Source organism: Trachypithecus francoisi, unplaced genomic scaffold, assembly GCF_009764315.1.
Source record: "Trachypithecus francoisi isolate TF-2019V2 unplaced genomic scaffold, Tfra_2.0 Lachesis_group1, whole genome shotgun sequence".
Classification (NCBI taxonomy): Eukaryota; Metazoa; Chordata; class Mammalia; order Primates; family Cercopithecidae; genus Trachypithecus; species Trachypithecus francoisi.
The window spans coordinates 37821907-37835269 of record NW_022681454.1 but is presented as its reverse complement, the minus strand read 5'-3'; the positions used below and the strand labels follow the sequence as shown (position 1 = coordinate 37835269).

The window sequence follows — 13363 nt, the reverse complement described above, 5'->3', positions numbered from 1 at the left end:
TATGTGATGTCTCCATACAAAGGAATATTAATGTCATTTAAAAAGAATGAATTACTGGTATGTATTATGACATAATGAATTTTGAAAACATTATGTTAAATCAAAGATGCCAGACACAAAAGACCACATATTACATGACTGCACTTAGATGAATGTGTTCAGAATAGGCAAATCTATAGAGACAGAAAGTAGATCAGGGGCTGTCTATGGTTAGAAGTGGACGGCAATAGATTGGCAAGTGACAACTACAGGTTTTTATCCAGGGGGACAAAAAAAGGTTTCAAAATTAGATTGCGGTGGGTCGGGCTCACACCTTTAATCCCAACACTTTGGGAGGCTGAGGCAGGTGGATCACTTGAGGCCAGGAGCTGGAGACCAGTCTGGCCAACGTGGTGAAACCCTGTCTCTAGTAAACATATAAAAATTAGCCAGGTGTGGTGGGGCATGCCTGTAATCCCAGCTACTCGGGTCACTGAGGCATGAGAATCACTAGAACCCAGGAGGTGGAGGTTGCAACGAGCCAAGATCGCACCACTGCACTCCAGTCTGGGTGACACAGAAAGACTCCATCTCAAAGAAAAAAAAAAAAAAAAACAGATTGTGGTATGGTCGCAGAACTCTGTGGATATACCAAAAAACAACCTCACAACATTGAATTGTACATTTTAAATGAATGACCTGTATAGGATGTGAATGATATCTCAGTAAAGCTGTTTTTTAAACAAAACAAACCTATCCTTCTAAAAAACGCCCTCCTCAGAGCTGATCCAACCCTTCCCTCCCTTGTGGGGCTGACTGTTTACTGAAGCCGGCAGTAGGATATACAGAGGGCCAGGGACCAGGATGAGGTAAACAGGCACCCAGGGTCTAATCCTTAGGAGACACTCACTCTCAAGGTCCCGGAAGTTCAAGATCCACACCTGCCAGCCCTGAAAGGGAGTGCCTCCTTACATGTTGTACCCTGGACACCTGCTGGCCTCACTCTAGTCCCAGCCCTGATTTTGAGGCTACTCATGTTCAGGTATGTCCATACATTCTATCCCCTTGGAAATATTTTCAAACTACTTGTCATTCACTTGCTTTAAACTCTTCAGTGGCCCCCTGGTATAGATTAAAGTTCAAAGGTTAACAGATCAAGATCACCCACTTTGGACATTCTCCTGCAGGCACACAGGCACACACTCAAGAGTTAGAGCAGCCCTAAGGAGGAATTTGCTGTCAGGTACTGCAGCATCGTCATGGGTCAGCTGGGATCCGAACAGGAGGGCAAGGATTCAAAGCCAGGCCATCTGACTCTAGCGTCTCAGCATCCAAGCCCTCAGCCCTCTGCCCCCAGCCCTCCTACCAAGCAGCAGTGGCTCAGGTGCTATCTTGTGTCACCAATAACCTTAGCTCCAGCCCCCACACAGTGTTATGGACTGGTTGTTTGAACGCCAGCGATTCACCAGGAAGAGCTCAGTCAATGTTAACTCAAAATTGTTAACAGGCACAAAAATAGCAAGTCTAGGTAAAATCTTGCCATTCACCGTGACTTCCTTGACTTTTGAAATGACAAGCCAAGAAGCACAATGGGGTGTGGGGGTGGCACGGGGGGCGGGGGGAGATGGGGAGGTGATCAAGAATCTTTAACCATAGAAATCCATGAACAATCAGATTCTTGGCTTGCAATATTTTATCTTGAACCTGGTCTTTGTTCACCACAGAAAAGCAAAGTTATACAGAAAGTAAATTAAGAACAATCTTAAAAATCCACGTCTCTGCCAACTGAAGACAGTTTTGTTCTTCCTTGTTTTGCCCATGTCCTAAAACCCCGTAGAAAAAGAAAAACATCTAGATTTCAGAAAGTAGCTCTCCATTCGAATAAGTTGCAAATGAGCAAGGAATATAAATATTGTAACAAGATCAAAAACAAAAACACAGGGGGAAAAAAAAAGCAAGCACACTTTTCCGGGATTGGAAAGAAACAAGGGTAATCCAGATATGGGGAGCAACACTGCCACCAAGTGGTGACGGTTTCTCAAGTCACTCTCCGAGGTCTGAATTGAGGTCAACCCTCGCAATGTGGCAGCAATTAGAATCCTGAGGAATCTAAAAAGAAAGAATTCAGGCCCAGGCCCCATCCCCACACTCACTGACAGTGAGGGAGGGCATGTCTGGCCTGTGTTTTAAAGAATCTCCCCAGGTGTTTTTGGTGCACAGATGTCACTATGCTTGTATTTTCCAGCAAAGTTTCACCTGCAGTTATTCCACTTATATCATCCACTAAAATTTCCTGCTGATATGTAAATTATTGAAAACTATATACAACACATATAAATCATCATGTTTCAAATGAGTTCCTAAGTTTTTCACAATAATATAAATTGGTCATCACAAAGATTCAGATTATATACTTCAGTTTAGGCATTACTGTTTATTACTGCTTACATGTCAATTGATAACTAATATCTAATCCACTAAACTTAATGTTATTATAAATTAGGCATATTGACACAGCTACACCCAAAAGACAAAGAAACCTTTGAACTTAAGTCTCAGTGGACTCTTTTCTTATACAATGGGTTTCAAATCAATAAATCATTCTTATCTATAGTAGGTTTTTGTTTTTGTTTTTTTTACAAGACATGTAAAGTCTGAAAGCTTCTATTGTTGGTGAAATGCACAATGTAACCTGAAATGCTTAAAGGAAAAGTATAAGACTAAATTTAATATTGTTCCCTGGCACCTAGAGGTAAATAAAATGATTTTTCCCCATTTCAAAGTTGGGAGTTGCCTTAAAAATTGTTTCTTAATAACAAAGGATTATCTTTTGCATAATACACCTAGAGAGAAAATTATGGAGATTACGTACTACCAGATACCTAATCAAACATTGATTTTCAGCATTTTTTTTTTGGTAGGCTTGACAATTAGGTTAGAGCCCACGTCTGAGAAAACAAACACCCACACTGTGTCTCCCGTGCTCCGTAAGAGATAAGGCCTCGCTTCTCGGAAAACGAAAGGGCAGGAAAGACGCAAAGTGCCATACATTTGGGTTCACCTGACACACGGTCAAATGTTTCTTTAAACCTTACCATGTTTTTAATCACTGCCTGTTCCCCATCACACTCACTCTTTGCTTCTTCAGATGGCACAAGTCTTCTCAAAAAAATATCCCTGATGACTCAGACTTATTTGAGACTTGAGATACCTGAGAGACTCCTGGAGCCCATTGCTAGCCCCAGGGCAACCTCACAGAAAGGCCTAACCTAGGACACATCAAAAATCTGGACTAGATTTCCCATGGTTGTTGATCCTAAGCCCTGCCTCCTCACAGTGGACCCAAAACATCAGCCTCGCTGGGGAGCTTGTGAGAACTTCAGAACCCAACCCTGACCTACTGCAAGAGAGTCTGTCTTTTAACAGGATTTCCAGAGGACTCCAAGCACATGGAGTTTGTAAAACACTGCTCTAAACCATGATGTGAAGAAAGTCTCTTAATCAACAGCTGTGTTCAGGTCTTCATCTGACGGATGAGACTGCCTCTATCTGCTTTACCTTCAGTACAGGGCAACGATGGGGATTCACAGTGAGGTTCTGAAAATGAGAGAATGCTGTCACACAGACATAAGCATCCTCAGAGGAGCAAATATGTCTCTCTCATGAACAGACACTTCTCAAAAGAAGACATTCATACAGCTTGGCCATGTGCAGTGGCTCACGCCTGTAATCCCAGCACTTTGGGAGGCCGAGGCGGGCGGATCACAAGGTCAGGAGATTGAGATCATCCTGGCTAACACAAGTGAAACCCCGTCTCTACTAAAAACATAAAAAAATTAGCCGGGTGTGGTGGCGGGCACCTGTAGTCCCAGCTACTTGGGAGGCTGAGGCAGGAGAATAGCGTGAGCCAAGATTGCGCCACTGCGCTCCAGCCTGGGCGACAGAGCTAGACTCTGTCTCAAAAAAAAAAAAAAAAAAAAAGAAAAAGAAAAAGAAAAAAAAGAAGACATTCACATAGCCAGCAAACATGAAAAAAAGTTCAGCATCACTGATCATTACAGAAATGCAAATCAAAACCACAGTGAGATACCATGTCACACCAGTCAGAATGGCAATTATTAAAAAGTCAAGAAACAGATGCTGGTGAGGTTGTGGAGAAATAAGAATGCTTTTACACTGTTGTTGGGAATGTAAATTAGTTCAAAAATTGTGGAAGATGGTGTAGCAATTCCCCCAAAGATCTAGAAATACCATTTGACCCAGCAATCCCATTCCTGGGTATATACCCAAAGGAATATAAATCATTCTGTTACAAAGATACATGCATGCATATGTTCACTGCCGCACTATTCACAACAGCAAAGACATGGAATCAACCCAAATGCCCATCAATGATAGACTGGGTAAAGAAAAAGTGGTACATACACAACATGGAATACTATGCAGCCATAAAAATGAATGAGATCATGTCCTTTGCAGGGACATGGATGGAGCTGAAAGCCGTTATCCTCAGCAAACTAATGCAGGAACAGAAAACCAAACACTGCAAGTTTCGCTCATAGGTGGGGGCTGAACCAAGAGAACACAAGGACACAGGAAAGGGAATAACAAATACTGGAGCCTGTTGGGGGGCGGCAGGGAACAGGGAGAGCATTAGGAAAAATAACTAATGCATGCTGGACTTAATACCTAGGTGATGGCTTGACAGGTACAGCAAACCACCATGGCACATATTTACCTATGTAACAAACCTGCACATCCTCCACATGTACCCTGGAACTAAAAAGAAAAAGAAAAAAATTCAAATAAAAAAAAATATGTCTGCCCTTAGGTACGCTCTACAAATGCTATCTTAAACACATCCAACCTGCAGCAGCTTTGCTAACGCCACCCTCTGCCTAGTGTATAGTTACCAAGAGTGAATGGTCCTTCCACATACTCAGCGTCATACAAGGCGTTCACCCTAAAAACCCATAGCACCAAGAAGAGAGAATGCACTTTCTGTAGTTTCTGGGGCAGCCAGAGGTGACCACCACAAACTTAAAGCATCACTGAAGCCATTTGCTTTACATTTAAACAGGCAGCTTTCAGGATTCTATTTCAAGATCTATTTTTATTACAAAAACATTTGCCTTGCCAAGTCTTCAAGTAAAAATTGCTGATTTCCTATTTATTATCCAGTTTCCCTTCAATGTAGTACCTGCTGTACACCTGACCTACTTACTACCCGAGAAGCAGGGACCCTCCAAGGTTCAGGATTAAAACCAGCCCTCTTAGACTTTGCTAACTTAAAGCTGTAATTCTTACAAGAGACCAACTGGTCACTGTTGAATTTAAAAAGAAAAAAAAAATAGTCTGGGATTTGGGAATATTTGCCCTGGAGCTACCAGACATATGCAAGTAAATTTCTAAATATAAATTAACCTCCTACCTACCTCAGATAGGTTTCCAAAATACAAAATTCAGATTCTTGCAACTTAATTATTTCATGAGGATTCTGTGTATAGAAAACAGTCACATATCCCTGAGTAAACAAGAGGCAGACTGATTTTGTTTGAGACAAGTTTGCCCATTATACTATTAGAGATGAGACTATCCACATCTATCCACTGTGCCTGACTTTGTATTTTCTTCTCTCTTTACACTATATTTAGTAGAAGACACACTCCTTACTCACTTAACACCCTTCTCTCCAGGTTTTTTATTTTAGCCCATCTATTAAAAATAATAATCTCCAAATTACTGAAAATTTCTATTTTTCCTTCGCTAGTAACATTATCACTATTGCAAACACCATGGTTTTTATATTACTGTTGGTTCGTTTTACTAGTATCTTCCAAGTGGGATGACCTGGATGGAACTGTATAAACATCCCTGCCTCACTTTTTCACCTGGAAGAAAGGTTGTAAGACTTCCTGTCCAATTGAAGTTTGCACTGCCAGAATATAAATGTAAAACAGGCAGTCATTTTGAGCACCGGAAATAGGTGTTAAAAGGTACTAAGATCTATTTCTCACAAGCACACTTGTGTGTCTCCCATGCCAAACTCAGAGTGGGAATGCAGTGAGTCCAGCGGCTGCAGGCTCAGCTGCCCATGGCTCAGCCACCCAGGCAAAGCAGGAACAGAGTCTTGTGCACGCTCAGCTGGAGACAGTTTGCACAAAGCAGGGACCTCTGGGGAAAGAAACCTCAGAGCTCTAAACTGTTTTTGGATGTGATGTCTCTCAGCTGGAGGGAACATATGGAGACCTGCTGGTGTGGGTCAAAGTGGTCACAGACCACAGTGGAGGGCTCTGGCATCGTGCACCCTAAGGATGGGGAACAGACAGTAGCAGAGGACAAAGATGCCTGATTTGTCCTCTCAGACAGAAATCGGTTGCCATCCACACTCCAGTGCCAATGCTAACTATTAGGGAGGCAGTCAGGGTGGAAGGGGGCGGAGGAGATTGACTGAAGTCAAGTCCGTACATTAAAATGCCCAGAAATATGTTTTCCATTCAGTGTTGGTGTCTGCCCAACAGGTACACATGCGGATACACTGAGAGTCCACACCCAACACAGATGCCTACAGGGAGCTTCCTGTAGGAAGAGGGAAGCACAGGCAGGACCACCTCCAGAGGGTCCCGCAGGGTCCTACATCTCTGGCTGCAGCCCAGTGCTGTGTGTGGTTCAGAGCATGAGCTTTGGAGCTCAGACCCATGAGCTCAGGTCCTGCCTCTGGCTCCCACTGACTCCCTGGTTTGGGGAAGGTGATTTAAGCCACTCCCAGCCTCCACTCACCCACCTGTAAAATGGGTTTCATAAAAATGTCGACGTTCATAAGGCTAATTAAAGGAAGTAATTCGTGTAAAGCACTTAGCAGAATATAAAAAGAGCATAATATGTGGCTATTACTGTACTAATTCTTCCTTAATAATCCTTTTATTCTCCTGTTTTCCCTTTGCATACACAGAACACCTAAACAATGTTATCCAAAAATTCAGCCAGCATCTCTTGGTTCCGAGAAGAGATAAGAAATAATACGTGCCTATAGAGACGGAGGAGGCATGAGGAGGGAGTTGAGAAATCACAAATCACTAAGTTTGCAAGAATCTGAGCCACTGACCTGCCTGCCTTTAGCAGTCATCAAGCCTGCAGGAGCTGCCGGAGATGAGTGATGAAGATGAACCTGTGAACATGTGTTACAGGGAGAGAGGTGCTATGGGAGAGTCACGATACAAGGGAAGGGGAGGGAGGGAACCACGGGGATACTGAGGAAGAGCATTCCAGGCAGAGGGAACGGCCTGTGCAAGGGCTCGGGTTGGGCATGAGGGTGAGTTCAAGGATGGCATGGCACAAGCCAGAGGGGCTGCTGGGAGCCTGCATCAGAGGAAAGGTGGACATGGATGGTGATCTCTGCCTAGCACTGACGGGGGTCTCCAGGACATCTTCTTGCAGGAGATCGGGTGGTGGGGCACAGGACGGTGAGGAGCTGAATTATTTGGGGTCTGATGAATCAGGGATGATTACGGCCTAGGAACAGGAGGAGCAGCACCTATGCCAGGCTCTGTTCTGTTTGGTACTTTTAGCCATTACTTAAAGGCACAAAGGCCATGTTTATCCACTTGACAGGCAAATGTATACAACTTACTGGTCACCAGAATCAAGACTCAAAAGAATCGCAAAAGGACTGCTCAAAACTGATTAATACTTTATAGGTACCAACTATTTGAGGAAAAAAACCTTCTCAAGTATAGACATTACCCCACCCCCCACCCCCAAGAGATAGCGTGTCACTCTGTCACCCAGGCTGGAGTACAGGGGTGTGATCACAGCTCACTGTAACCTCAAACTCCTGGGCTCAAGTAATCCTCCTGCCTCAGTCTCCTGAGTAGCTAGGACTACAGCTTCACAACACTATGCTCAGCTAATTTTTATTTTTTGTAGAGACAGGGTCTCACTATGTTGCCAAGGGTGGCCTCAAACTCCTGGCCTCCAGGGATCCTCCTGCCTTGGCCTCCCAAAGCACTGAGATTACAGGCATGGGCCACCGTGCCAAGCCAGGAATCAATCCAAATTTAAGTCACGGTTCATATCCCAAAGGACAAGATACAATACGAGCCGAGAAAGTGAGTTAATAACTTAAAGCAGAAACAGATTAAGGTCAACCTGCATTAACAGAGCAGCGGCAGGTCAATGGAAGGAGCAACACACTGCCAGAGCCAGAGGCCAAGTGAACACCAAGTTCAACTCAGGACTCCATGAGGGACAGAGGCTCTTCGGAGGACAGGACTTGGACCAGGCGTTCCCCAACAGTGACGAGGGCAATTCCCCTGGAGAAGACAGCTAAAGGAGCAGCAGCTTCCATGGTCCTCCATCATCTGAAGGGCAGGAAATAGATGCAAACACATTCTGTGTGGCTTCAGAGATCAGAGAAGCCAGGAATGAGAGGACAGGGAGGCAGGAGGCAGCTCAGTCTATGAATGCTCGTTTGAAAACTTGTAACTGTTCTGCAATGGAGCAAGCAGTCATGTGTGGCCCCTAACACATCCTGGCCACTGCACAAAGCATTTCCAAGCAGAAATTTCCAAGTGACCACGCCATGTGAGGTATGGCCACCACAACACGGAGGCAGTCTTTATTAAACACTGAAACTCGGGTTCTGGCACCCCGTTCTACAGTTTCAGACATGAATCGGTTTCATTCCTCCTCCAGGGCCTCCCTCTGGTGGCTCTGGTTCCCACTGTCCCACTCCACACCCTCTAACAGGGTGCTACAGGACCTGGGAAGAAGAGCCCTTCTCTGCAGCAAGCAGGCCTCTCCAAGGGGCAGGGGAAGAGAGAAGCAGCCATCCGGCTCAGGCTGGCAGCAAGAGAAATCAAACCCTGGCCAGGCTCAGCAAGTCCACCGAGGGGCCATCCACAGCAGGAATACTTTACAGGTACAAACCACTTGAGGGAAAAAAGGTGCTGGTGAGTGGCAGCTCCATGGTGCCTCCACATGGAAGGGCTGAGGCAAGAGAAGCAACAGGCCAGGCTCACCAGAGGGACCTCCACAGCATGGCAGGTGACGTTATCCTGGAAACATTCGCATCACTGATTTTCTTTCCAGTACTATGCATTTTCAATGCTTTCAAAAAATGTACCACACTTTGGGAGGCCGAGGTGGGTGGATCATGAGGTCAGAAGATCGAGACTGTCCTGGTTAACACGGTAAAACCCCGTCTCTACTAAAAATACAAAAACTTAGCCAGGCGTGGTGGCGGGCGCCTGTGGTCCCAGCTACTTGGGAGGCTGAGGCAGGAGAATGGCGTCAACCGGGAGGCGGAGCTTGCAGTGAGCCGAGATCCTGCCACTGCACTCCAGCCTGGGCGACACAGCAAGATTCCATCAAAAAAAAAAAAAAAGCATCAGTAATGATAGCACGCTGCCTTGTCTCAAAATCAGTGTGGCAACAGTCATAATTAATCCCAGGTTATAGGTGGTAACTTTAGACAGCTTGTTTTGGTTCACAGCTCCTAAGGGGAAAAGCTGGGGTTTGAATGCAGACTCCGAAGTCCACGCTTCGGTTACAGGGTAGCTAGTCAGACACGAGGAGGACAGGAGGGGCCCCTCCCAGATACACACCAGCAATGCCAGGGGACCACCAGGTGATGGTCAAGCATTTGTTAACTGTTTCTCTAATGTGAGAACTGGTCACAGCCGGCACCAGGGAGGGGCGGGCTTCCAGTAGATACACAACACCTGAAACTGGTGAGCAGCAGCTTCCCAGTAAGATCTCGGGAGCTGGGCGAATGGGCTCAAGCATGCGCATTAAGAGGCAAAATGGTGGAGTTTAACTGGTGCATAGCGTTCCTCTAGGAATGCTAGACCGGACAGGGAAGAACGCCTCAAGTAAGCACGCCTACAACTCCAGTAAACACCCTGCGCATGCTCCCCCACAACCCCCGAGTGCTAGCAGGCCACTGCACATGGGGACAGCCCACCTCAAGGGAGGAATCAGGGGAGAAGGAACGCAAGACCCCGGAAGTATGCCAACATATAAAACCCCAGGTCAAAAGACCAAATCACACACTTGATCTCTCAAGCTGCCCACCTGACCATCTTCCAAGTGTACCTGACGTCCTTTCATTCCTGCTCTGATATTTTTAGTAAACTTTCACTCCTGCTCTAAAACTTGCCTCAGTCTCTCCTTTTGCCTTATGTCCTAGGAGACAAGAAGTGAGGTTGCTGCAGACCTGTCTGGATTCACCGCTGGTAACGCTGTGACCACTCTCAACATCAGAGCTCTGCGCCCGTTTATGGAGAGGTTACCTTAAATGAGCTCTAAATTCCTTCCCTAAGAAATGTAGGGTAACCTCTAAACTCCCTCCCTAGTTACCTTTGTGACTGCCTCAGACCTGCCAGTACTGAAGAGGGCAGGGCTCTGCTTTCTTACCAATATGACGGGGCTCCCAGGGTCCTCTGTCAGCTGGATGTTTGTGTGCTCTCTTTGAGGTTTCATTTCAGGTACGGGCCTTACCTTCATATCTGCTGGAAGAATCGCACGCCTTCTGCGGGGTGGCTACTCGGAGGAATATCTGCTGTCTCCAGGAGTGCCTCCGGGTCTTTACAGGGGTCCCACCAGAATCACCAAGATGGTTTGCTTTGGATTCAAAGTCCCTAAAATTATAAGATGATTGATTTATGACTAGTGGGGAGGAATTCACGAGATTTTGTTAGCTTAACTTTTTTTTTAAACAAAGCACTAAATTATCAACTATCTTTGTATAAACAATCACAGAAGTTATATCAAGCTCACAGTGGGTCATCATTCCTAAAGAACTGCTTTCTTACAGGATCCTTTTCATAAAAAGAGAACGATTACATGCCCTTAAATGATTTCGATTGTAACAGAGATTAAGAAACATGTTCCACATATCATAGCTTCCAACTGGGCCTCTCTTGGTCCCACTTTGAAAAAGAGAAACTGCCTAAAGGGGGAAAAGCGGGGGCGATGCCAAGGGGCCCCATTCTGCTCTCCTCTGTACATGGGAATATCTGCTCAGCACAGGCCCATGTCTCCAAGGATTCCCACAAAAAATGAAACAAATTGCAATTTAATTACACAGAACCAGCAAGGCAATAACTATGCAGTCAACTGATGATGATGATGTTTTAATGTGTATTATTTTTTAAACTACAAAATATAGTTATCAATATATAAACACAATCTAATCATACATTTTTTTCCTATTCACAGGACAACCTGAGAAGACCCTTCTAATTTATACCTAAGTTGTGTACCTGTAACTAAGCAATCCCCTCAACTTACAGATTAGAAGTCCTGAACAGATCAGACATCCTGATTTGAAACAGCCATATGCTCACTACCCAGAAACACTGCTCTCAGAGACTTGATGAAGATTTTCTTTAAGATAACACTTAAATAAACTAATCCTCAATCTCAAAACTGAAGAACAGGTTGGTTGCACATTTTTTAAAATGACATTCAGTAAGAAAAAAGTATAAGAAAGAAGATACAACAGATTTAGCTGAAACGATTTTTTAAATGACAAAACAGTAGTTAAAACACCTTGTATATCTAATGATATTCAACACTTAATAACACCCAGGGTTGATATATCTAAATTAAGCCCTACCTTTTGGTGTTCATAAAGTCAGAGGTGTTATTTTCATCTACAGGAGCCAGAAATTTTAGAAAATTTGGCACAGAGGAAGAAGAATGAAGTTTTTTCCGCAGGGCATTACGGTAGGAGATGCTAAGAGTTTGGTTGAAAAAAGAGTTTAGGATAAAGAAACATAAAAACACAAAGTATAAAATATAAGCTTCAAAATAAACATTTTTGTTCTAATGCTAAGAAAAGTAAACTAGATAAGAAAGTAAAAGTAGTTCACGAATGAGATTTAACTTTCATTTTCACCAGTAAAATTTGATTTTAAATGAATGGGATAATCTTTTAAAAACAAAAACCAATCCATTTTCCAAATGACTCTTCCTTTCAAACTGGGAAAAATAATTCTCCTAAATCAATCAGGAAGTTTCTGATATGGCACAAATTGCAGTGTACATGATCAAACACAGATGTTAACCTGTGTATGTGTGTGCATGTGTGTGTATACGCATGCATGTTAAGTGTCCACTAGGACAAGGAAATGTGAAAATAAGCATATAAAAAACAATTTGCAGCAGGGTACAGTGGCTCACACCTGTAATCCCAGCACTTTTGGGAGACTGAGGCAGGCGGATCACTTGAGGTCAGGAGTTCAAGACCAACCTGGTCCACATGGTGAAACCCCCATCTCTACAAAAAAAAAATAAAAATACTAGCTGGGCATGGTGGCGTGTGCCTGTAGTCCCAGCTACTCGGGAGGCTGAGGCAGGAGAACTGCTTGAACCCACGAGGCAGAAGCTGCAGTGAGCCGAGATCACGCCACTGCACTCCAGCCTGGGGAACAGAGTGAGACCCTGTCTCAAAAACAAAAACAAACCCAAACACAAACCAATTTGCCATTAACATCTGTTTTCATGATTTTAAGAAAAGTAATCAACAGTAAAATTAACTTGGTTCAAATGACAGCTGAAAATAAGACCAAATATAAACAAAGACACATACACACACAAACACACACACAGTGGCTCTGCTTCCTGCATGGACATTCCCCCCATTCAGCACGTCCTCATCAATGTGAACTCCCCAGGAAAACAGACAACACCAAACTTGCCACGTGAGTGAGCTCACCTCTTTGGCATAGCATTCCCACTTTGTTCTCCACTGGAATTATGTTTTAAGTACTTAAAAAAGTTTGGCGAGGAGGCGGAGGGGTTAAGACGAGGTGGAGGAGCAGGAGCTGAAGACTGACCTGGGCGGTGCTTAGACTCACCCACAGGTGAAGGATCCACACTAAACAGCAATCAGAGAAAGCACGGGGGGGTTAGCAGGAGAGGGGGCGCCGACAGGGACATGGAGCAAACAGATGGAAGGAGCACAACTGCTTTTGTCTTGTTGTTCCAGTAATACTGTCAGAGTGGAGGACTTCTTCCACTCCTCTTCCTCATCTCTGCTCGCTCTCTGGCAAAGGTAGTTTTCACTAAAAAACAGAGTATATCAACGGCCATTCTTGACCATTTCCCACGTGTTTATGCTCCCAACAATACTTTTTTTTTTTTTAAATAGGTCTCACTCTGTCACCCAGGCTGGAGTGCAGTAGCACGATCATAGCTGACTGTAACCTTGAACTCTTGGCCTCAAGCAACCTCCCACCTCAGCCTCCCAAAGGTCTGGGATTACAGGAGTGAGCCACTTCGCCCAGGAACAATAGTATTTCTTTCTCTATTTCCTTTTTCAGGAACTGGCAGGAAAAAAAAAAAAAAAATCAATTAAAGTATAAACAAAAGCAAAAAA

The 13363-nt window shown here is 44.3% G+C and overlaps 1 protein-coding gene across 6 annotated transcripts in view; it reads right to left on the bottom strand.

Moving 5' to 3' along the window:
- Positions 1-13363, bottom strand: part of TBC1D1 (TBC1 domain family member 1) — a 246739-nt gene that overhangs the window by 75659 nt on the left and 157717 nt on the right. For 4 of the 6 annotated variants that reach the window (XM_033213953.1, XM_033213955.1, XM_033213959.1 and 1 more), the window contains 3 exons: positions 12701-12862; positions 11600-11719; positions 10480-10619 (listed from right to left, as the gene is read on the bottom strand). In XM_033213953.1, coding sequence (XP_033069844.1) covers positions 10480-10619; positions 11600-11719; positions 12701-12862 — 422 coding nt within the window. The remainder of the gene's footprint in view (positions 1-10479; positions 10620-11599; positions 11720-12700; positions 12863-13363) is intronic. The other 2 variants (XM_033213956.1, XM_033213957.1) reach the window with 2 other exon arrangements.